The following is a 24,646-nucleotide window of genomic DNA, read 5'->3' as shown; positions in this document are numbered from 1 at the left end:
TTTTTTCTTTTTTTTTCTTTTTTAAACGCGGGCACATTAACAAACAAAGTTTCCCTCGGGATAAATATTCTGATTCTGAAACGAGAAGCGAGAAAGGCTAATGTAGCATTTGGCGGAGGGAGTACTCTTGCTTCACTGTCACTCTCTGAACAGCTGAGGGCGAATCACGCTACTCGTGTTTTGGAGGAACTAGTGCGACTGGTGTTGTGTTCCTACTTGTTTCCGATTTAACTGGTTTCCTCGCCGAACAACAACAGATATGACGCGCCGCCGTCAGCAGATTCGACATAATTTCACAAACACGCACAACATATTCACACGTTAAATGAACCATTCTTTTATTTTAATTTTTTTAATGTCACGAGTACGTAGCACTCATTTACAGAAGCATATTTGCTGTGATAGATGTGGGCTGCGACTTTAAAAATCGCCAGGAATATGTTGTGCATGTTTGGGAATTCGTGTCGAATCTGCTGACGGCGGCGCAACGCATCTGCAGCTGTTCAGCGGGGAAACCAGTAGGGACACAACACCGGTCCAAGCTAGCAGCTACATGAGCAAACATAACTGTTTCTACCCTCAAAACGGCGCTTCTCTTCGGCGTACCGCTGTGTAAAAAAAAAAATCTACCACTTTACAAAAACGAGTAGTTTTTTGGTCACCATTATGTGTCATTTGAAGTAACTGTATTTGAGTGGACTCTATAAAATAAAGTTAAACGAAGTTAGCGACATGCTAGGCTAACCTATGTCAACATCCCAGGTGCAGTTTAAGCTGCAGGGCGGTCAAGCTGTGCACAAGTTGATGCTCAGGTACGGCTACATTTGTCTACTTATCCACACCGACTGAGCACTACGTTAAGATGAACGCTAACGTATACGTTATCATAATGCATGAACATGTGTCATGTATTCCAAGTCTGTCATGAAACGAATACAGCCGTAAACGGTTTGGAGAAGTCCAGATGATGAGTCAACAACTTTGAAGCTGCCAAAAAGCAACTTGATTGCTTGTTTGCCTGGATCGCCATTCTCAAGAAAGACTTCTCACTTTACCTATTAAACTATGGGACAGTTTAAGAATAATATCATTTGTGCATAGACAGAATATCAGATAGTGGCCATTGCCTGGTACTACTTGTACTACTTTGTATTTCCAGTTGACACGTGATGAAGACCAACAAGTCGTACAAACTTGTGTTGCACAAGAAAGGTTTCGGGGGAAGTGGTAAGCAAGGAGCTGCACCTCACCTCAAATAAACCATTTTCATTGGAAAGATGACGTGTGATTGTAATTGAACTCCTCCAAGCAGATGACGAGCTGGTGGTCAACTCCAAGGTTTTCCCCCAGGTCAGTTTGGGGGACATCATTGAGATTGCACACCCGACCGACGAATACAGGTGCGTGTCTGTAAGGTGCAGGACACGAGATGTGTTTGCTTACACAGTTTTGCTGACGCTCCTCTTGATGTGATCTGTCCCAGTCCTCTCCTGCTTCAGGTGAAAAGCCTAAAAGAAGACCTCCAAAAGGGTGAAGTATTCCATATTCATCATAGCTGTTGCCTGCTGCCCATCAGGGATCCTGACACATCTGTTCCGCATTTGCTGTGAATCTTCTTGATATTTCTTACTCTTCTTCTTCTTCTTGTCCAGAGACTATAAGTGTGGACCAGACTGTGGCGCAAGCCTTCAAATTACGTGCGTACCAGGATGTCATCGTCAATATCGTGGACCCAAAGGTATTTTCAACGTGCCGGCAACGAGCAAAGTGTATCTATGAAGCACGCGTGCAGGGAGTTGCGCTAAGAGCCTGAATTCCTGACAGGATGTTACCCTGGATCTGGTGGAGCTGACGTTCAAGGATCAGTACATTGGCAGAGGAGACATGTGGAGGCTGAAAAAGAGTCTGGTAGGTTATTAGTTGTGTTGGCGCGTGGAATTCCAGAGCCGGTGAAGATTTAACATTGTGCTCTCTTTCCAGGTCAGCACGTGTGCGTATGTGACGCAGAAAGTGGAGTTTGCGGGAATCAGGTTGTCAGTTTTTATGGAGTGAAAAGTTGGAATTAATCTCAGTGTCTTTTTGACGCGATCGTAACAATTTCTATGCAACATCCGTGTTATTCCAGAGCCCAGGCTAGTGAGCTGTGGGTCAAGGGAGAGAAAGTGACCTGTGGATACATCAGCGAAGACACCAGGGTAAAAATAAATAAATCTGGAAATCACCCACTGAAGCAAAGCTTTATTTCTCTCACTATTTTTCAATCAACGTCTTGTTAAACAGGTGGTGTTCAGATCCACATCTGCCATGGTCTACATCTTCATCCAGATGAGCTGTGAGATGTGGACCTTTGATATATATGGTAAGGGCATTGATAGATAGATGTGCTTTATTGATGCCAAATTGGGAAACTGCACTGTTGCAACACTAGAAAACAGTACAAAAATAAACTAGACGGTAGTTATTGTAGTTACAAGAACGTTGAAATCCATCTCTGAACAACCAAAGCAGATGTGCAAAAGACAGTCAAGTTGTGCAGAGGCAGCGATCAGCAAGGTTTTAGTGCATTATTTGCCGTTGAGTCCAGGGGAAAATGCCCAGAATGCTCTCTGGCACTCTGTGTTTCATTTGAATGGCTGATGTCCCATCTGCTTGCTGCCGCTTCAGGTGATCTCTACTTTGAAAAGGCTGTAAATGGTTTCCTGTCGGATCTGTTTGCCAAGTGGAAGGTACGTGTGTCGCGTGTTTAGTGTGGTGTCTCATCTCTGTTTTTCCTGCCGTCAGTTTTGAACCTGTAGTTTGCACTCAAACTACCGTCAGAAGGCTGAGATCCCGTCGGCAACGGTGGATCATTGAGTCCGCCGTCGCTCTGAGATTTACTGCGTTCAGACATTCAGACAATGACAGACTAGATTATAACTATGTAGTTAACAGTAACCTTCTCAATGTCATCCTCTGAAACATACACAGACATGTTTAGTTGTCCAGTTAGCAGCAGTTGGACCTTAAGTCCTAAGTCAATCTGCTTGTATACTTGTATACACTTGCCTCTCACTGTATCTGGCTGACATTGACTTGAGTTGCAGGTAATGGCCTTTGGTAGAAACCTCTAGAACTTTGTACTCGAATTTGATTTTGGAATTGTTGCAAATAATTCAGAGATTTCCGCTGCAGAAATCAAACATTTCGATGTTCTAACAGGAGAAGAACTGCAGTCATGAGGTGACAGTGGTGCTCTTTTCTCGGACCTTCTACAATGCCAAAACTCTGGGTGAGATGTTTTTTTTTGTTGTTGTTGTTGTTTTTTTCAAATCAGTACGACATTTGAAACTAGAACTACATTCATAAAATGATCTCCAAAACGACATTGCTTTTGCTTTTGTTCATTGTACAGATGAATTTCCTGAGGTTCTGAGAGGCTCCATCAGGCAGGATCATGAGGGTCGTTTCTACGAAGACTTTTACAGGTTGCTAACTTTTTTTAAGCCGACTTTTATCAACCCCTCGCCCCTCAGCGCTCTTCTTGTACATGCCGGATGGCGACGAAGACCTCTGGCTGATTCACCTTCTCTGTCGCCAGGGTTGTCGCCCAGAACGAGAGACGGGATGAGTGGACGTCATTGCTGGTCACTATCAAGAAGCTCTTCATCCAGTATCCTGTCCTGGTGCGGCTGAAAGAAGCAGGTAGCTGTCAAGTTGTCTTCTGCGGAGCCCTGCAGCACTTCAAGTTTGATTCATTTTTATTTCTGCTGGGGAATGTTAACAATTAATGGATTATCTGTTAATTGTCGATTAAGAATTTAATTGATTAAATTGAATTAGTCGCAATTAATGGAACATTTTTGACACAGGGTAGTGGCAGGAAAGAGCAATTAACCTGTAGATACTGAGATGGTCACAATATATCTAGAAGTTACTTTTAAGCAACTGTTTTTTTAAAAAAAGTTGAAATGTGACTCATTAGAAGTCAACTTCAAGTCAGAGGATGAATGTTGAGGCTGTTTCTACTGTTCTCTAATGTGAAAATGGGTCACATTGGACCCTCAACATTATTCAAAGCTTAAATAATGTCTTCCTTACACATTTTTCATTGTGAAATTTAGGTTCTCAGGAAAAATCCTGGCTTATCAATAAATTGTAAATTGATCGATAAGGTCAATCAGCTATCGATTAATGAATGAATGCATCCCTAATTTCTACCCTCAGATGGTTTCCCTGTTGGTTTCAACTCAACGGCTGCCCAAGGAAACTACCTGGAGTCCATCAACCTCTCCTTCAATGGCAAGTGGCACTAAACAGAGCGAGACGCCACCCTGTCAGGCCTACCTCTACTGTTATGTTTTAGCTTATTATCAGCATTATTTTTAGACTCTAACTGTCTGAAAAATGTCATAGAATAATACACCTGGCACTTTTCATTTGAAGCCACAGCAAAGACAAACCTCAGAACGACAATGGTATCTTTTCTCATCAGTGTATTGCCTTCCCCTTGGGTTCACTTTCATGTTAATTCAATGGATTGTACGAACCAGTGATGCACACTAGCATAGTCGCTCTGCTATTCCAAGTCAAATTATAATTCAATCTTTATAAAAAAGTCAGTTCGGTATCAGGTGGACAGTCTTTGCCGTAGGTAAGTTGTACCAACACTGTGAATTTGACAAGATGCACTTTGGTGGACGTCTGCCTTTGAATTTGAATATAAAGAACGTAGCCAAAGTGCCGGAGTCATTTTGTAATTTTCAATTGAACAAAATGCCCCCCCGCAGTGTTTGACAAGCACTACATCAACCGCAACTTTGACCGCACCGGCCAGATGTCGGTGGTCATCACGCCAGGGGTGGGGGTCTTTGAAGTGGACCGCCTGCTCATGATTCTCACCAAGCAGCGCATGATTGACAACGGTGAGTGTGACGCCGTGAAAAGTGGGAAAAACTCAATTGAGCAAACAAAGTTTTTCTTTTGCTGGGTGAATGAATAAATTCGGAATAGCCCCGTAAATATACAGTGTACCACATACTGAGTTAATTTCAATATAACAATCAACACTACTGTATTTGTAGATTTATCCCTCATCGTCCTCAGTTATCACACTTCCTCTTCCATATACTTGTTTAGAAATATTTTTTGTATATTCTATATTTTTTTATATATATATTATCTGTATTTTTATATATTATGATATTTGTACTTTGTTTTATTTAGTTCAAGTTGTTCTGTGACTGTTTCCCTTCTGTAGGTATTGGTGTAGATCTGGTCTGCATGGGGGAACAGCCGCTACATGCAGTGCCTTTGTTCAAGGTAACACTCACAGAGTCTGTATGGATGCTGCAGCTCCTGCAGCTCCTGCAGCTCCTGCAGCTGCTGCAGCTCCTGTAGCTCCTGCGGCTCCTATAGCTCCTGCAGCTCGTGTAGCTGCTGCAGCTCCTATAGCTCCTGCAGCTGCTGCGGCTCCTGCAGCTGTTGCAGATGCTGCGGCTCCTGTAGCTCCCGTAGCTCCTGTAGCTCCTGCAGCTCGTGCAGCTCCTCCGGCTCCTGCAGCTCCTGTAGCTTCTGTAGCTCCCGTAGCTCCTCCGGCTCCTGCAGCTCCTGCAGCTCCTGCAGCTCCTGTAGCTCCTGTAGCTCCTGTAGCTCCTGCAGCTCCTGACCTTTGCTCCCTCTGCAGCTGCACAACAGGACCACACCTGGAGACTCTCGAGTAGGAGATGACTACAACCTTCCTCACTGGATAAACCACAGGCAAGACTTCCAGACTGATGACAATGTTGTCACAAACTGAAGCAAAACCAAAAATGTTCCAGTTTGATTCTGAGATTTAGACTTTGCTCTTCTTAACCTTCCAGCTTCTACACCTCCAAAAGTCAGAACTCCTGCAGCTTCTTCACCCCTCGCATCAAACTGGCTGGACATAAGGTATGCTCTCATTTATTTTTCTGCACTTCTCGGCATTATTTCTATTTTTTGAATGTTTTAACAAATCATTTCAACAATCTTTGTTCCAGCCTCACGCTGAAAAACTGAAAAGCAGTAAAGACCACGGTAAGTTTTTCATTTCCCCCCTCTCAGAATCTTCTGCTTGTTTTGCAGCTGAGCCACAATGAGTGAACCTTCACGTAATAGCTCCAAGATTTTAGTTTTGTCTCCTAGAGCCTTTGTATTAATAACTGAACGACCAGTTATATTTAATTAGCCCTAGTCACCCTGTGTTGTTGGCTTTAACGTTAACTATGAAACGATGATAACCAGTTAGTAGTAAACTCAGATGATGACACCTGTCTGAATGCACCTGCGCACTGAGCATCAGTAGTTCTCATTTTCATGGTGGGTGTTGACCTGGTGGCTGCTGTTAGTGGCCCACTGCACTCTCACTGCTCTCTCCGAGCAACTGCAGACTAACCTAACCCTCTCCTTCACACTGCCATGCAGCCCTGTGTGCTCCAAAGGACTCTGACAACAGCCTGCCAATACAGGTGGACTACGACGCCCATGACGCTCAGGTGTTCAGGCTGCCCGGCCCGGCCCGAATTCACAGAACCACCAATCTCAGGTATGTGATGGAGTGCAGTAGATATCAGACTGGGTGGAGGACGATACGGAAGAACATTGCATTGACGGCATTAAAAAAGTTTAGGTACTTTATCCCCTAATTATGAGAAAAGATTTCGTAATAGATAAAATAAAGAAAAAGGAAACACTTCAAATCAGTGGCCAGTGATGGCGCTATCGCAGCTAACCTGCTGTTACTACCTTCTGGGTTTGATGCTTGCATTTCTTCAAACTGAGGATGGTATTAATATTGGTGTGTCAACACACTAATATTGGTTGGGTTGGTTCAGGCTGAAAGCTCAGTCAGTCTGACACTGTGCTGGATGTGGCTTCTCTGTCTGCAGTAGCAGGAGAATCAACACCAGATGCTTCACGGATGCAAATTCATGTATTTGAAATGCAGCCAGTCTGGTCTGGTAGTGACTCAAACTCAAACTGTACGGCGCCTGTTTAAAATCCTACATCTGAAAAGGATCCTCATCTCATAATTAGGAGCTCTTTTCTCCTAATTATGAGATCCTGATCTAAGATGACTATTTATTTTTATTTTTTTAATCCAGTGAATGCAACAGTTTTGATGAAAAAAAAAAAAGAAGAAAGAAACTCGTCGGTCGCCTTTGAAGACCCTGGCAATGGTTTGTTTCAGGAGCGGGCGAGATAAAGAGATCAGTGGGAGGAAGAGCTGGGGCTCGGTGGACGTCAGCGTCAGCATCGGTGCCTCTCCTCCAGTTCGCTCTGGAGGTCCTGAGGAGCAGCGCAGCCTGGCCTCTGACGACAGCCTGGGCCCCGTGTCCAACATGCTGCTGATTCCCCGCATGCCTCCCGCCCAGTACGAGGTCAGCAGCTCCCTGGGATACACCAGCAACAGGGGTGAGTCCAGTGGAGCTGACCCGAATGCAAAGTCACCCAGCCCAGTCGCCATCCAGCCCAGCCTGACGTCATCTTGTTCCGTCACGTTGGTGTTCAGAGCTTTTGGAGAAGATGATGGACTCCCAGCGGGACTCCAGCGCTCCGGGCAGGTTCACGGTGGGCAGCGCCGAGTCCACCCTGCACATCCGTCCTGGAGGTTACACCCCCCAGAGGGCCCTCATCAACCCATTCACACCGTCCAGGATGCCCATGAAGCTGACGTCCAACCGGAGGCGCTGGATGCACACCTTTCCAGTCGGTGAGGCTCCGCCCACTGGCTGGACTGTTCAGGTTTCCCTCCTGCTGACGCTCCAGTGGTATTAGCATATGAAGAGTAGGGCATTTCATCTGAAGCGTGCAGAGGTCTTTTCTTCAGCCCGAAAAAATTATTGTCAAAAATTTGTCAGTTAGGCATCGTCTTGGTCTCACGATGTCAGATTGTGAGCACCGTGATGAAGACGACCGTGTAGCACCGCAACATTGACTGGTCGTCCTTCTCGGATCTGACATGTGCGTTATTTGTGTGTTTAATCACCTTGTTACTAAAAAAAATATCTAAGCATTTTAAGAATAAAAAAATTGATTAAATGAAATGAAATGAAATGAAATGAAATTAATTTAAATATGAACATATCTACAAATAAAGTGTATGTGCAGAGTGAGTAGTCCACAGGGGGCGCAGTAATCACATTGAGTTCACCTGCAGAGGTAATTGTGTATTTTAGATGCATTTAAAAATATCCCCAGGTTTTAGTAAAGTGTGCGTGTGTATGACGAAGAGCAAATTTGTCCCAAAATGAAAGGAAAAGTGAGAGTGTGGCCACTGTTTTCCTGCAGGACCTTCGGGAGAAGCGATCCAGATCCATCACCAGACCAGGCAGAACATGGCTGAGCTGCAGGGCAGCCAGCAGAGAGATCCTGCCCACACCTCTGCTGAGCTGCTGGAGCTGGCCTATCACGAGGCCACTGGCCGGTTAGACTCTCATATCATTTCAAGTAACGAGGAAAACAAGGCGCTGGGCTGTCGACCTGACTAGCGATCGTTTCCCTCTCAACCAAAGGAGAACGATGTCGAGACTCGTCGGGGAGAACGGCCTCTACATTGGTGGAGGGATGGAGGAGATGACTGGCAGTCCCGGCAGCTGCAACAGTGGTGATGTGTTTCCTCAATATGTCTTTCTGCAGCATTTGGCCTTTGTCCCTATTTTCCATTTGTTGACGTATGTAGAGAGTATTTCAAGTTCAGGCCCAAATAGCTTGGCTGGGTTCCCTAGAGTCAAACCCCCCCTGAAGGATTTAAAGTCCAGTGTGTAATAGTTGGTTTCATTTGTGTGTGTATATACATGTGTGTGTGTGTGTGTGTGTGTGTGTGTGTGTGTGTGTACGTACAGGTACTACCCGAAAAATGAGAATATCCAGTAAAAGTTGTTTTATTTTGGCAATTTAACATAAAAGATGAAACCAACACATTTTATTGAGCCATTCCACGCAAATTGACATCTCAAGCAGTTCCTTGTTGTAACTTTGCTGATTAAGATTTTCAGCTTGTTAAAACCACAAACCCACAGACTAATTTTCTGAGTTTTTGAATTTGAGTTTTCTTTGACGCTGCAAGACCTGATCAGCAAAATCCAAAGAAATAAAAAGTTGAAATATATTGATTTGCATATTATTCCTTTATATAATATGTCACATTCACCTTTTAAGTTGAACTGCAGGAATACAGCAACCTTTTCAGGAGATTCTAATTTTCTGGATAGTACTGCATATACTGTATAATATGACATATATATGTGTATATGTACATATATGTATATATATACACCACTGTCTTTATAAACTACATCCTAATGAGTTTTCACGTCAGCAAGATGATTTCTCAATGACGCCTTCAGTGTTTATTCCTGCTTAACTAATGCTTAATAGTGTGTTCTTATTATAAAGTATTGTCCTAATTCCTGTTGCTCCTGCATGAGTTGTCCCAAAGGGAAAATGGATCATTTCCTTTGCTTTCTGTCGACTGCACAGGAACCCTAATGAGTCGCGGCGCCTCGGTTGAAGACTTCTCCTTCAGCGGCGCCGACCCCAGTGAGTTTGTCTCTCCGGCGCCCAAGAATAAAAACCATGTTCCTGTTGGGTTTTATTTTCCGTCCAAATGTAAGAAGAAGGTCATGATGCCTCAGCAGTGGGTTGATGATGATGATGATGATGATGATGATGATGATGATAAACTCTCAGAGGCGTCTTTGACCTGTGAGGGCTTATTGAGCTTTGCCAGGCGGGCCTCTGTTGGCCGTCTGTCTCCGGGGGGTTGCAGGTATTCCTGATTTTTTGCTGCTCATATTGGATGAGGTTCCCTCCTTCTTTCTCTCTTTTCACACTTTCTGAGTTTTTCTCCCCCTCTCTCCCTCTCTCCCTCTCTCCTTCCCTCCACCTTGTGTTGATCTTAATTGTCACATTAAAATATCACCGGGTCTGAATTCTTGAAAAAAAATCCTGTTCTTAATCCGCGCTCCAGTAATTCTCCTGTGTGGGTTTCAGTTAGGTCCTCAGGTTGTTTGTGCATGGCACTAGGCGCAGCAGAACTCTCTCCGCATTGATTCTTAAACCGGTTCTTCATCTCCGTCTGAGCAAATCTGTGCAAAATTTGGAGTTTGGCCTCTTTTTTTTTTTTTTCTTTTTCTTTTTTTTTTTTTTTTATCTACGTTTGCATGAATTAATTCCAAGCAAGTTGTGCACATTTACACCTGGAGGGAATTATTTTTGCACCTGCTTGCGAGCGCACCAATCACACCACTGACTGACTGAGTGTCACGCGGCCGCAATCTGCATGTCTGATCACCGCTGCACAGCCACAGTCCCCTCAGGAATCACCAGCTGTGAAAGTAACACCTCTCTTGTGTTTTTTTTTTCCTTCCCCTCTCTTCCACTCTCTGTTTTGTGTTTGTATCTTCATCTTCTCCTCTCCATCCTCCTCCTCTTCTTCTTTCTGCTTCCTGTCTCTCTGTTTCCTGATGCCTTCCCTCCCTCTGTCTGATGTATTCCCATCCTCCTTCCCTATGTACATGTCACCTGTCCACTCTGGGAACTTTTTGTCCTGGCTGTGGCGGCGTTTGCGTGTGTGTGTGTGTGTGCGCGTGTGTGTGTGTGTGCGTGTGTGTGATGGTGTGGGTGCTCCTGAAGCCCTGCTGCTGTCTGCGCCTCCAACAGTGCCCAGCTTCTGCTGCACAGTGGGGGTGGACTGGAAGTCTTTAACCACCCCAGCTTGTCTGCCCCTCACCACTGACTACTTCCCTGACCGCCAAACGCTGCAGAACGACTACACTGAGGGATGCTACGACCTGCTGCCCCACAGTGACCTGGAGAGGTACCGCAGCAGGCTCCTGCCATTTGTCCGTACAGCCGCTCGCAAAGAGAAAGATTCTGTTGATTTGGAAGGTCCGGTGTGGAATATGTGGCTTTGTTATGTTGGTAAAAGCTCAATATACTGCCCATAAATATAAGAATATACATCTGTCAGATTATGCATAGATCAAGGGTTTTGCTCCTGGCACCACCATATTTCTAAGGAAGCCCGGTATGGACAATCCAGCTGCCTGCGTTCCATCATTAGGGTGAACGTTCGAGTGCTCAAATAAACCAACGAAGAAGAAGGTGGACGAGGTATCCAGGGGTTTGGGTGTGCAGGCCACCGTAGCTCGCTGGCAAGCGCAGGAGGGGGACTACAGCTGGCTACTAAACTGTAGCCACGGCCACGACACTGTGGCCATTTTTGCTCGAACTCGACCAGATCTGACAGAGCGGACATTAGAGCCATAGATTTATGGACATAGATTTAGAGACATAGATTTGCCAATTTTCAGCAGTTTTTAAACAGGTGAAAATTGGGATTCATACATATTAATTACTTATTAATAGTCTTTTTTGCAACCAACTTTGGCGGTTCCTGCTGGCCAAATGATAGAATGTCTTTTTTTTTTTTTTTTGCAGTATCCTGTATCCAAGGGGAAAACTAAATATAGTATTTACATGAAGTAGTTTAAATGTTTCTTTTTTCTCTAATGACTGAGCACTGCAGTTGCAAAGGCTGGGCAACCTGCTGATGTGTGCTGGTGTGTGTGACTCTCTCCCAGGCGGGAGGATGAAGGCCCGGTGATGAGTGCCTCTCAGGTCTTTGAGGAGTTTATCTGCCAGAGGCTGATGCAGGGATACCAGCTCATCGTCCAGAACCACAACAGGAAGGCTCAGCCCTCTGTAGCCACTCCGCTCGGCAGCAGCCCTCTTTATTCCAGAGGTGACCTGACTGTATTTGTTGTTTTCAATGTGTTTTAAGTTGTCTTTCACAAAGGTTATCAGTAGGTGCAGACACTTGATGAGCTTGATGCCGGGATTCCAGCTTGTGGGTTATGTGTGCAAGGGCCTTCAGTTTTACTAATCTGCTTCATCACAGTGACTTATTGGTCTGGATTCTGCTCGTGTCTTCAGGTCTTGTGTCTCTGCGGCGAGCGGAGGAGGAGGAGAGTGTGTATTGGCTCAGCATGGGCCGAACCTTCCACAAAGTTTGCCTGAAAGACAAGATCATCACCGTCACCCGCTACCTGCCCAAGTAAACACTGCCTCTTACTCCTCCATAAGCTGCAGATTACAGAGGCCACAGGCAAAAAGCATGCAGGTCTTTGGCCAAGCACTCCAGCTCTCTTCCAAAGAAATGGACGTCAGGTTTACCGCCAACTCTTGGGTTTTGCAGTCTGAACCAGAACTACCACCAGAACCACCTAGAACCACTACAGAACCATCTAGAAAAACCCTGGACCGTCTATAGCAGGGTTGGGGAAACTTTGTGGTGGGGCCACAATGGGTTGTAAAATGTGCCGGGGGTGGGGGGTAGTGGAGCAGCAGCAGATGCATGGAGTGTTTTGGTGAGCCGCCTCATAGGAGGAAACAATCTATCATGGGATTTGTATAAAACATGTTGCTTTAGTATTAATTGAAACTGAACCGAAACAAAGTTGAAACAGAATCAGTGTCCTTGAAGCCCCACGGCAGTCACATGTGAGGATGGACCACTAGCTGGTAACCTTCTCCTGTTCACCCACAGGTAGTTGTTGTTGTTGTTGCCCATTGTGCAATTGTCTGTGTGTTTAGGTATCCGTATGAATGCGCTCAGATCCAGTACAGCTACAGCCTGTGTCCTCCACACGCCGATGCCCAGTTTGTGTCCTGCTGGGTGGAGTTTGGACACGAGAGACTGGAGGAATACAAGTGGAACTACCTGGACCAGTACATCTGCTCCGCTGGCTCCGAAGACTTCAGGTGCACATGCACACATAGGAGACACCGGACCAGAACAAAGTAGAGAGTAGAGTAGAATTGAAGTCATTTGGTTTTCCTACGCTTACAAGGGTTCTCATACATAAATATACATACATATGAATAGAAATGTATGTATATATACATATACATGTATATATACATATATAAAATGTATGTTTAAGAATATCATTAGCCTAATAGCGTAATTGCAGAAGTCATTTTGATTTTTTTTCTTTGGCCAAATTTTGATATCTGAAAAAAAATATCAGCGTGCTTCCTAAAATATGTGTTTTTTTCTTGTTCCGAAAACGTTCAAATATGACTTATGCAACTATGCTATTAGGCTAACGATATACTTTTTTTTTTTAGGATAGTCATCCTGTACGTTTAAGCAGCAGCAGTTGAGAAACTTCTGTTTATTTGTTCACTTCACTACCTGTGCACTGCGATAATTTAGTGTTACAAAAACCAAGATTATAAAGTTGACTCTGCAGTTTTCAGTTGCAGCCTCACTATCTTGCTTTTAGCATCTCTATTAAAGACGTTCAGCTTCCACCCTCGTCCACCACCGTCCTTCTTTCTCTCCGCACAGTTTGATCGACTCTCTGAAGTTTTGGAGGACGCGGTTCCTCCTGCTGCCAGCAGGGGGAGCTCGGCGGGTGGCAGACGGGGAAGGACGCTGGGACGTTTACGGGGAGGGAGCAGGCGCCGGGATGTCTGCCGGTGGGGACTGGGTCCTCCTGGACGGCTTCATCCGCTTCCTGGAGGGCCTGAACCGCATCCGCCGTCGCCATCGCTCTGATCGGATCATCAGGGTGAGAAGACCGCCCCGCTGCGTGCAATGGCCCGAGTTAGGATCTGTGCAATTCTTGGGGTGATGGAAACGCAGCCACTGGCTGGGTCTCAATTCAGGGTCTGCATCCTTGGAAGGCTGCATTTGAAGGCCGGTTGCGTCGCAGCACTGCGCGAAGGCTTGTCCCAGTTCCCAAAAATCCGAAGGACGCTCCAAATGTGCCCTCGGAATGCACCCTACTTTTAGCCAATTCCAAGGCTACACCGCTACTATCCTTCGCCTCCTTCTATATCCCAGGATGCGTTGCGTGCTGCTGCAAAGCATCCTGGGATGCTGGGAAGTCTACTGACAAAGACACAACGTATACATTTAAGTATTGAAGTTTCACATAAAATATTCCGTTTTTAGCGTAGAGTTTTTATTTATATGAACATCCAACGACATGGTTGGATAGCGAACCAATGGTTAGCTTGATGCTATGAAAACGTCACTTCCGGCGTTGGCCAGCAGGAGGGAACGGCGTTGACGCAACCAGGAAATGCACTGAAGGCTGGACCGTCCCGTGTGGTTACCGGGGAGGCGGGGTTTGGGTTGGTCCTTCTAGGCCGGGTCCTTCGAAGGATGCTTCCTTCAGACGGAGGACGCTTCCTTCCAAGGATGCAGACCCTGAATTGAGACACAGCCTCTGACTGCTGGAACCCGTGTCTCCAAACACCTGTTGGTTGCTGTGTGTCACCTGTCACTCTGCTTCATGCACCTGTGTTACCACCTTGTCACATGGCAGAAGGGCACATCCATGAAGGGCCTGCAGGTCACCAGTCCTCTGCCGCCGTACCCAACGGAACCCATTGGGCCCCCGCAGGGCAAAAAGGGCACATCGGCTCTATCGGCTTTGCTGGAGATGGAACAGAAGTGAGTTCTGCAGAACCTGCCGGGGGGGAGCAGGACTGGGTTTTTTTCCTCTTTTGCTTCAGTCACAGTTTGAAAGTCTCTCCCTGCGCGTTGACCTCAGGACGATAGACGAGCAGCAGCAGCAGCAGCAGCAGCAGGCGAAGCCCTTGACCACCATCAGCGACCAGGCGGTTGCTGCCACTGCTCCCACATATGTGGACAGTCCCCGCAAGGTGAGCGCCCTGCTCTTCACCCTCACGACAAGTCTCTTCTGCTCCTTGAGCTTTTTGCAAACTCACCCATCTCACATTTGATTTGCAGTCAGTTCTCAGACGCAGTGGTGCTGCTGCTTTGGTGTGGGGTCTTTCCTCTTGTTTGGTTCTCTTCTCCTTGTTTCTGCTCCACCTCCTCCCCCCCTCCCCCCCTTGTCGCTGTGTCGCTGAGCTTTAGGGCTTTGATTTTGGGTTTATCTTCTTCCTGTGTGCTGACAGGACGCTGCCTTTATTTTGGATTTTATACGTAGCCCTCGCTCCTCCTACGTATTTCACGCTCAGGTCAGTATGAAGTCTGGGTGTTGCCTGAGCTGTGTGTGTGTGTGTGTGTGTGTGTGTGTGTGTGTGTGTGTGTGTGTGTGTGTGTGTGTGTGTGTGTGTGTGTGTGTGTGTGTGTGTGTGTGTGTGTGTGTGTGTCTTCCATGTGCTGCAGCTGCTCTAACTCACCCTGCCATGCGTCTGTGCATTCTACATCAGGGGCACTTGATGCTTGCATGCAAGAGTTGCATTTTCATGCCAGCATAGTCGACACAACTGCGTTTCCACGACAGTTGTTTTTCAAAATAAAAGCGATATTTCTAGTGCTAGATATTTGCAGTTGTAGGGCTTTTGGAAACGCAGCCAAAGACGTTGAGACAGTTGGATAAATTCTCTTGTTTCAAAATGTCATGCGTTTAACCAAAGATACACAAATTTGACAAATCCTCTTGTTTGCTTCATTGGTAAGTTGACCCAACACGTGACTCTTGCAAGTATCAACTTTGCATTCAAAGTGTCTCCTCAGTGTTTCAAGCGGCGTTTCAAGAGTAACTCCAAGACATAATGCTCCACCTCAAACTGTCGAGACGGAACTTCCTGCAATGGAAATTTGCATCGTCATACTTGGATGCTTGACATGCGTGACCTGGGGTGCAACAGACGTGTCGCACGCGCACCAGGTCACGTCTGCTCCCATGCATGACGTCAGGACTGACTGTGTTCTCTCTCACGGGCTCTGTTTGTCCAGTGGTTAAGATGCTTGCTCTGCTCTGCCTTCACCGTTCAACAGAGCAGGCATCCCAGGCATGGGATTGGTAGTTTAAAGGCCGGGATCCTAGTAGTTTGAACATCTCAATTCTGGACAAATCAAAGCGTGTGCATGGCCGTCGACCATCGCGCTTTCCTCGATGCTGATTTTTAATGAAGTGCTGTTGACCGCACAGCTTCCTGCTGAAGGGAGCGAGGCTGCCGACAAGGGAGCTCAGCCAGCGGCCACACCTGGAGCAGCAGCGCCGCCTGCAGGAGAAACGGCAGTGAGCAGCAGCTCGACAGACACCAGGTAAAATGTTCTTACACACTTACGGTGGAAAGAGGTTTTTAGGACATCCTTAATTTATTCATTTTTCATGATTATGTTTATTCTTGAGTTTGGTGTAGACATTGCCGGAACAGTGACGGTAACAACACAAATAAACCTCCGGGACAAGTCAAGTAAAATCTTATCTACAATATAAAAATCCAATGTGATTGCTACAGTATATATCTCCAGGTATCCAGTGGCATGTCAGCTGTGTTTGCTGTAGAACATGTATTGAGTGACCGTCAAACATCCACAGTGTATCTCAATATGTTCTCTGCTCCTCACGTGCACCAGCGCTGGTCAGATCTAATGAGGGAGGTCCTCCCGTCAGAGTAGTGTTGTAGTCCAGACGGCACCAACCCAGACCAAGACCTTATCGAGATGAGAGAGCATCGAGACCACGACCACGCCAAGACTTTATAGATCAAAGGAAAATAACAACAAAACAGAACAAAATGACCAGCAGCTTTTTTTAAATTCCAGTTTGCTTCTAAATCAAGCAGCAACATCTCTTTTCAGTTGTTCAATCGTTTTCTTGAACATTTTGCTGCTTTGCCAACTACTTTGAACCATTTTCAAAAAAACTGCTTTGCTTCATATAATTATAAAATCAATGAACTAGGAATAAGGAGGCAGGGTGTCACTCTGGGTGTCTCCCCAACACAGTGTAAAACAGCAGCAGCTGGATTCTTTTCTGTTATTATCGCGTTATTATCGCGTTATTACAGTGTTGGCTGAGTCTCCACTGGTCTGGATCAAAAATCCCCAGTCCATCCAGTCTGAGACCGAGACCAGACCCAGTAAAAAAAAAAAATGCGTCAGATTCCAAAACGAGACCCAGACCCTTAAAAGTGGTCTGGAGACCAAGACCAACCTCCAGTACTACACAACCACTACGTCAGAGTGACCTCTTGTTTCTGATGTGATGTTCTCACAGTGGACCGTCTGCGTCAGGCACCGTGTCCTTGTCCTCCTCTTCAACGCTGCTGGAGATCCTCGAAGCCGTCAAGCATCCCACGTGAGAGTCGCCGTGGTGTCGCACCTCGTCGTTCATTTTCCCGCTGTTCGCTGGCGTTGACGCCCACTGTGCTGTGTTCTGTGCCGGGCGCCACCACAGGATGGGCGTGCAGCTGCTGCCGGAGCAGAAGGGGCTGCCACTCAACTGCTTCATCAGCGCGGAGGTCGTACACTGGCTGGTGAACAATGTGGAGGGCGTGGCCACGCAGGGGATGGCTGTGGATATCATGCAGGTAGAGGACCGTGGGGACCGTGTTCGTTCCAGGTCCAGCCTGATTTATTGATTTTTGTATTGGTAAAAGCTTCATATACTGTCCATAGATATATTAATTAGAGTCTATAATCACAGTACAATACAAGGAATTTGACTTTCCTACCATTATAAAGGTTTATATACACATTATATACACATATATGTATACAGTATGTGTGTGTGTGTGTGTGTGTGTGTGTGTGTGTGTGTGTGTGTGTGTGTGTGTGTGTGTGCGTGTGTGTGTGTATATATGTATATAAGTGTGTGTGTGTGTGTGTGTGTGTGTGTGTGTATAAATATATATATTGTGCAGGCCACCGTAGCTTACTGTCAAGCTCAGGAGGAGGGGGGAGAGAATTATAGAGTTAAAGAGCACTGCAATCTGAAATGTAACCACTTGGCGTCGCTGTTTCTTCTTCTTCTTCAAATTCTCCTTCAAACAAATCTCACACACTCAGGGCCTTATTTACAAAGGTCCGAGATAGGGGGCGCTAAACTGCTTAGGCAACTCACAGAGTCTCTTTAGCGGATCGGCTCCGTCATCAGTCAGTTCCTGTCTGTCTCGTGCAGAAAATGCTGGATGAAGGTCTGGTGGCCCACGCCTCTGGAGATGCCATGAGAACCTTTGTCTATGGATTCTACTTCTACAGGATAACGGGAGAGAAGGAAGGTGAGTGAACCTTGCTGTCTGAATGTGATCTGGTGGCCACACCACACTGGCCACGCGGTGTGACGCTCTGCTGCCCTCCTCAGCCGCCTCGTCGCAGCCGCCCACCACTGCAGCGGGGGGCTGGTCCACCGCCGCCCTGGAGGACTTTGCCTTGTTCCAGAGGAAGTGGTTCGAGGTGGCCCTGGTGCTGGAGGAGCGCCGACCCTGCGACCTGCCCGCCTTCCTCCTGCCGTGGCTGCCCAGTCGGCCCGCCTCCTACGCAAGTAGGCACAGCTCCTTCAGCCGCAGCTTTGGAGGACGCAGCCAGGCCGCGGCACTGCTAGGTACCTGAGGCCGAGCCCGCACCGCACCGCTGAGGACCCCCCCCCCCACCGCCCTCAGTCATCCAGTCAGAGGCAGCGAAGCAGCGCCACCGAGTGGCCCGACCACAGTATCCGCACGTCACCATCAGCGGTTGCCTCAGCACTCGCGGCCAGATCGATCTTTGCCTCGTAATCATTGAAAAGCTGGAATCAATCATTTTCTCTTCTTCAAATTCGGTACCGGAGCAGGGGTAAGCAAACTTCTGGCCTGGTGGCCTACAATGGGCTGTAAAATTTGACAGAGGTGCTGGAGCAGCAGCAGATGGACGGAGTGTTCTGGTGAGCCACCTCATAGGAGGAAAGCAATATATTGTGGCTATATGTGTAGAAAACCTGCTTTCATTGAAAAGGAACCAAAGCAACGTTGCAACCAAATCAGCGTCTTTGAAGCCCCCGGGTGTTTGATAGCTCTTTATTGAAATGACTCTGAAAGCGTGAATGAAATACAGCTACTTTATTACTTGCTTGTTATTAATATAATTTCTTCAAGTTCGGCGGGCCAGATAAAAATGCTTAATGGGCTGCATCTGGTCCCCGGGCCGTAGTTTGCCCACCCCTGTACCATTGGCTTCCATCGAGGCAGTTCACTGACCCTGATGCTGAGGACGACATTCACCAACATCTGCTGACGGCTCGTTGTTTTTGGGTTTTTTTGGTTTTTGAAGAAGTTGACAAAACTCATCTGTAGCAGCGCAAGATGGCTGCTAGCTAGCAGCTAGCTAGCAGCAGGACCCTTAGTGCTGTGTGTATGTTCTTATATATATATATATATATATATATATATGAGAACTGTTCTAAGGGTAGGAAACCCAAATGGCTTTTATTGTTCTGCGAGTATACACTTTCACTCATGTGTTTATGGGCAGCATGTTGAGCTTCTCCCAATGTAAAAACCATTTGACACACTGGAGCCTTGAGTTCCGCTATTACGACACGTTTGCAGCTTTTCCTGAAGTTTGTCAGGACCCTGAATGGGCTTCAGTTTTCAAACAAAAGCAAGAATAATGAGGCCAAGGTGACCGTTGACTACCAACCAGCCACCAGTACACCAACACCATCATCTCATTCCAATACACAACACAGCACTTGACCCACCACCACCACCACCACCATTGTCATCATAATCATCAACATCATCAACATCATCATCACCATCATCACCAACATCATCAACATCACCATCATCATCATCACCATCATCACCATCATCACCAACATGATCAACATCACCATCATCATCATCATCATCAACATCATCACCATCATCACCAACATCATCAACATCACCATCATCAACATCATCACCATCAACATCATCATCAACATCATCATCAACATCATCACCATCAACATCATCAACATCACCATCATCAACATCATCACCATCAACATCATCACCATCAACATCACCATCATCATCATCACCATCATCAACATCATCACCATCAACATCACCATCATCATCATCACCATCATCAACATCATCACCATCAACATCATCATCAACATCACCATCATCATCATCACCATCATCAACATCATCACCATCAACATCATCAACATCACCATCATCAACATCACCATCATCAACATCATCACCATCAACATCATCATCAACATCACCATCATCATCATCACCATCATCAACATCATCACCATCACCATCACCACCACCACCACCACCATCAGTACCACTGAGTGGCAGGACGATGCTGTGGTCGGCCCTCCAGACTGGCGCGGGCTGCCCTGAACAGATGCTAGTGTGCTGTCTAGCTCTCTAGTGTGTAGTGCATGAGCCAGTCCCCCCCCCCCCCGCCCCCCTCCCTCTAGTGCCAGTTCTAGCTCCCCCCCAACCCCCCCCCCTCCAATCAGTCATGGACGTGCCCAGTCCTCCCATCAGGCCCTGCTGCCTGCATGGTTGCTCGGTGATGCAGCAGTGGCTGGGTGTGCTGCATGCCGTGGTGTTGGTGGCTGCGGGTCAGTAGTGCTGTGGCGTCGCACTCCTCCTCTTCCTCCTCTACCTCTTCCTCTTCCTCTTCCTCTTCTCCTGCAGCGCTTGGTCCCGCCTCCTCGCCGCCCATCATTTGCTTTGCAACGCACAGCTCTCGCCTCGCGCTGCCTCGAGCTGGACGCTGCTGCACTCCTGAGTGTTTGAAAGCATCGCCACTGTTTATTTCTCTTTTTCACCGCACATCTCCTGTCTGGCTGCACTGCTGAGGCTCTCTGGACTCGTGTGTTCTGATGATATAGCGGGTTCAGCCCAGTGGATCCACTGCAATGTTGAACATAGACACCAGTGTTCAAGAGTCTGGCCTCACTGACTCATTTCTGCGTTGAAGTCCACAGTCAGCAGGCTGAGTAACTCCAAGAAACCTCACGAGTGCAGGGAAACCAGGCAGGATGTGCTGGACTTATTATGGGATGGCTGTGACAGTTGTTGCCTTGAATGTCTCATTGAATATGAGGCCAAAGCAGGAGTTGAATGTTTTTAATATTGCTAAAAAAAAAATCTGAAAATTTCTATTCGATAAAAATCTTTGTATTCTAATTGATTTAAAACAGACGGCTGTTTCAATCTTGCACACTTGGAATTCTCTCAGTCACTTTTACTGAGACGTTCTAATGATGTTCAGCACATCTGCACTGACTTCCATGCACTCACACTGCCGATGATCACAGAGCATTCAAATTCATTATTTCATCAAACAGAAGTGAGTCCTTGAAAGCCAAACCTTTGAACGCCGGGTTTATAGAACACACTGAAGCAACAAAGTCCAGACAGCTTCAAGGGAAGCCAGTGTAACAAACTCCTCCTGCGTCTCGGTGCCAGTCATCCTTCATCCCTCTGCTTCTTCTTTTGCACCTCTTTTCTCTCCACCCCCCTGTTTTCTTTTGTTTCTCCATTCTTCCCCTGCAGCTGCCACCGTCCCGGAGCAGAAGACGGTCACCTTGGACGTGGACGTCAACAACCGCAGCGACCGCACTGAGTGGTGCAGCTGCTACTACCACGGAAACTTCTCCCTCAACGCCGCCTTCGAGATCAAGCTGCACTGGATGGCCGTCACGGCCGCCGTGCTCTTCGAGATGGTAACCACGCACGCACAGCGGCGCCCCCTGCTGCTCCTGCACAACAATAAGCAAAAAAAAAAAAAAAAGCTTCATCTAACTCAGGGGTGTCAAACATACGGCCCGCGGGCCGGATCAGGCCCGCAAACTGTTTCTTTCCGGCCCGCGAGGTGATTTTGCAAAATATAAAAACTGCAGTTTATCAATGAAAGAAAGTGCTGTTCTAAATGTGTCCACTTGGTGTCGCAACATCGTTTCTGCTTCGCAAACAAACTCAATACAGGGGGTCTGAGCAAACCGGCACAAGTACAGCCACTCACGTCTCCTATTGGCTACCCTCAGTGCCCCAGCGTGTCTCCTATTGGCTACCCTCACTGCCCCAGAATGTCTCTGTCAAAACAGACAAAGCTGATGCAGAGCAGTGTTGCCGACTTTCTCGCTACATCTGGCGACTTTCCAACTCCCCGTGGTGACTTTTTGTTGTCAAAAGCGACTAGCGACAACTCTAGCGACTTTTCCTGCTTTTGTTGCGTTGCGTTGCGTTGCAATTATGCTAATTAGACGATGACCTCATTTGGCCACTTTTAGGACAGCCAAGAGCGACTTTCCTCACTGAGGAGTTGGCAACACTGATGCAGACTGCAGAGTGCTGAAAGAACACCAACGAAGTAAACGCTGTTGTCTTCCCACCCCCCCCCACCCCCCCACCCCCCCACCCCCCTTCTCAGGTCCAAGGCTGGCACAGGAAGGCTGCCTCCTGTGGCTTCCTGCTGGTTCCGGTGCTGGAGGTTCCCTTCGCTCTCACCTCCTACCTGTACGGCGACCCGCTGAGGGCCCAGCTCTTCATCCCCCTCAACATCCACTGCCTGCTGAAGAACGGCAGCGACAACCTGTTTGAAGGTACTGAAGCGGCCCGCTCCACGGCGAGGAGGCTCCGCGTCTCAGTCCCAGCAACGTCTGACTCGATCCATCCAACAGGCTTCGAGCCGGAGACCTACTGGGACAGGATGCAGCTCTTCCAGGAGGCCATACTGTACCGGTGAGTGGTGGCACCGGCCCGGCTGGAGGCGGAGCTGCTTCGTCGTCGTCCTACAGGGAATTCACAGCGTCGTGAGAAAGTCTCTGCGGCCGGGAGCCGCTGCCACATCCAGGTCCAGGAGCTCAGGGATCAGAGTTTGTTGAACCTGCTGAGTGGGATTGAAGCATTTCATCTCTGACCTCTGAGTGGCGATGTTGCACTAATGCATTGGAAACACTCCACAACTTCCAGGTTGTTGGCCGAGATTGCCTGACCCTCATCATGGTGCTCTCTCTCTCTGTCTCCCTCTCTCTCTCTCTCTCTCTCTCTCTCTCTCTCTCTCTCTCTCTCTTCCTCTCTCTCTCTGTCCCCCCCCCTCTCTCTCCCTCTCTGTCTTCCTCTCTCTCTCTCTCCCCCTCTCTGTGTCTCTCTCTCTCTCCCTCGCTGTCCCTGTCTCTCTCTCTCTCTTTCTCCCCCTCTCTCTCTCCCTCTGTCCCTCTCGCTCTCCCCCTCTCTCTCCCTCCCCCTCCCCCAGGTTCGGTTTTGTCCACGATAAATTCTCCGCCTCCGCTTTCAACTTCCCGGCGGAGAACAAACCGCAGTACATCCACGTCACAGGTCAGTGGCAGCGCCACCACCAGGACAACAGACCAACGTTAGATTAGCTTCAGTCCAGTGGTGTAGTCTACTTTGTTCTATTTCTATGCTCTGATTTTTTTTTCCTCCCAGCCTCTTTCACATCTGTCCATCGGCAGCTGCTTCACAACATATACGTATCTTTGCGTGTTTTTTTTTTTGGTGGTTTTTAATCCGGACCCTCAGTCAAACTTGAAGAAATTATATTAATAGTCAGTCAGCCATAAAACAGCTGTATTGCATCCATTTTTTCAGTGTTTTCAGAGTTATTTCAATTTTCTCTCTCTCTCTCTCTCTCTCCCTCTTTCTCTTTCTCTCTCTCCCTCTTTCTCTTTCTCTCTCTCCCTCTCCCTCTCTCTCTCTCTCCCTCTTTCTCTCTCTCTCTTTCGCTCTCTCCCTCTTTCTCTCTCTCCCTCTCCCTCTTTCTCTCTGTCTCTCCCTCTTTCTCTTTCTCTCTCTCTCTCTCTCTCTCTCTCTCTCTCTCTCTCCCTCTCCCTCCCTCCCTCTCTCTCTCCCCCTCCAGGCACTGTCTTCCTGCAGCTGCCCTACTCCAAGCGGAAGTACTCGAGCGGGACGCAGCAGCGGCGGCGGCGCAACTCCACCACCTCCAACAGCCAATGCCCGGTGTTTGGGGGCGAGGAGCGTGTGGGCTACTACTGGGCCTACAACACCATGCTAACCAAGGCCTGGAGGACGGGCGTGCTGGGCGACGAGCGGCTGGCCGAGCGCCTGCTGCGAGACTTCACCGGCTTCTGCGCCAACAGGGACAACCGGCTGCTGGGCTTCTGGGACGGCTGCCAGGAGAAGATGAGCGCCAGCGCCCCCTGAAGCACAGGAGGGGGAAAAGCAACCGCAGTGACACTCTTTAAAAAATATATATATATATATATATTTATTGATGACGCAGCACTTTTAAAGTTGCACCGCTGGAACCGCCGATGCCTCTGGACCTTCACACTGCACTGCTCCTCTTGGTTCTGGTTGGTTGATGGAGGGCGACGATTAAACAAAACCAAACAACAAAAAAACAACTTGCTGTGTTGTGTTGGTTCTTTGCTCACTGAGACTAGAGCAAGGGTCAGCAAACCTGCGGCCCTGCAGTGGCTCTCTTTTGCGTTGAAAAAAACAAAGCAAAAAAACAGACAAAGACAAGACAAAAGCATATTAGGATCGACAATGTGCGCAAAATGCAAACTATATTATTGGCTTCCATTGAGTCAATTTACACCAACATGGGTCGATCAGAGTGGCAGCGAAAATCAAGTCACATCAAGTCAATTCCGAATTTCTAGTTTGAGCCAACAAAGAACAGCTACTGTCTTGAAATCACAAAATCAATTTATTTAAAATCACAGGCAATGAATGAATGACAGTCCGAAGAGATGAGACACGAGATGTCTGTGCGAGTCCAGCAAGTTTTGATTTGTTTTTGGTTTTTTTGTTTTTCATTTATTTTTAAAGGAAAAATAACATTGTGAAGATGTTTCAAATAAAGCTAACAGCTACACAAGATGAATGATTGGCAGCTTTTGTTATCATAAATAGCCTAAAGGCAACAGCCAAC

The 24,646-nt window shown here is 47.2% G+C and overlaps 1 protein-coding gene across 7 annotated transcripts; it reads left to right on the top strand.

Moving 5' to 3' along the window:
* The first annotated feature begins 381 nt into the window (after positions 1-381).
* Positions 382-24,646, top strand: depdc5 (DEP domain containing 5, GATOR1 subcomplex subunit). 7 transcript variants are annotated; one of them, XM_076031293.1, is made up of 43 exons: positions 382-812; positions 1,160-1,227; positions 1,310-1,400; positions 1,484-1,530; positions 1,653-1,738; positions 1,825-1,908; positions 1,981-2,033; positions 2,126-2,195; positions 2,281-2,359; positions 2,665-2,726; positions 3,199-3,268; positions 3,392-3,464; positions 3,578-3,681; positions 4,204-4,278; positions 4,767-4,901; positions 5,237-5,298; positions 5,663-5,736; positions 5,841-5,910; positions 6,000-6,036; positions 6,424-6,544; positions 7,190-7,413; positions 7,511-7,711; positions 8,290-8,425; positions 8,514-8,605; positions 9,481-9,540; positions 10,663-10,819; positions 11,586-11,746; positions 11,938-12,058; positions 12,598-12,765; positions 13,358-13,580; positions 14,343-14,470; positions 14,571-14,682; positions 14,941-15,003; positions 15,924-16,039; positions 16,998-17,078; positions 17,178-17,310; positions 17,901-18,000; positions 18,084-18,323; positions 21,280-21,449; positions 22,157-22,328; positions 22,407-22,467; positions 22,982-23,064; positions 23,606-24,646. In XM_076031293.1, exons 2-43 carry the CDS (start codon positions 1,170-1,172, stop codon positions 23,908-23,910), a joined length of 4,758 nt encoding a protein of 1,585 aa, XP_075887408.1. In that variant the 5' UTR covers positions 382-812; positions 1,160-1,169; the 3' UTR covers positions 23,911-24,646. The 7 variants fall into 7 exon arrangements, with proteins under 7 accessions (XP_075887408.1, XP_075887409.1, XP_075887404.1 ...); XM_076031294.1 differs by having other exon boundaries at positions 10,636-10,819; positions 18,084-18,263; XM_076031289.1 differs by having other exon boundaries at positions 383-812; positions 10,636-10,819.

This window comes from Nelusetta ayraudi, unplaced genomic scaffold (genome assembly GCF_046127955.1).
Source record: "Nelusetta ayraudi isolate G7.1 ecotype Tasmania unplaced genomic scaffold, CSIRO-AGI_Nayr_v1 ptg000033l, whole genome shotgun sequence".
In the NCBI taxonomy this organism is placed as follows: domain Eukaryota; kingdom Metazoa; phylum Chordata; class Actinopteri; order Tetraodontiformes; family Monacanthidae; genus Nelusetta; species Nelusetta ayraudi.
This window is presented reverse-complemented; position numbering and strand designations above follow the sequence as displayed.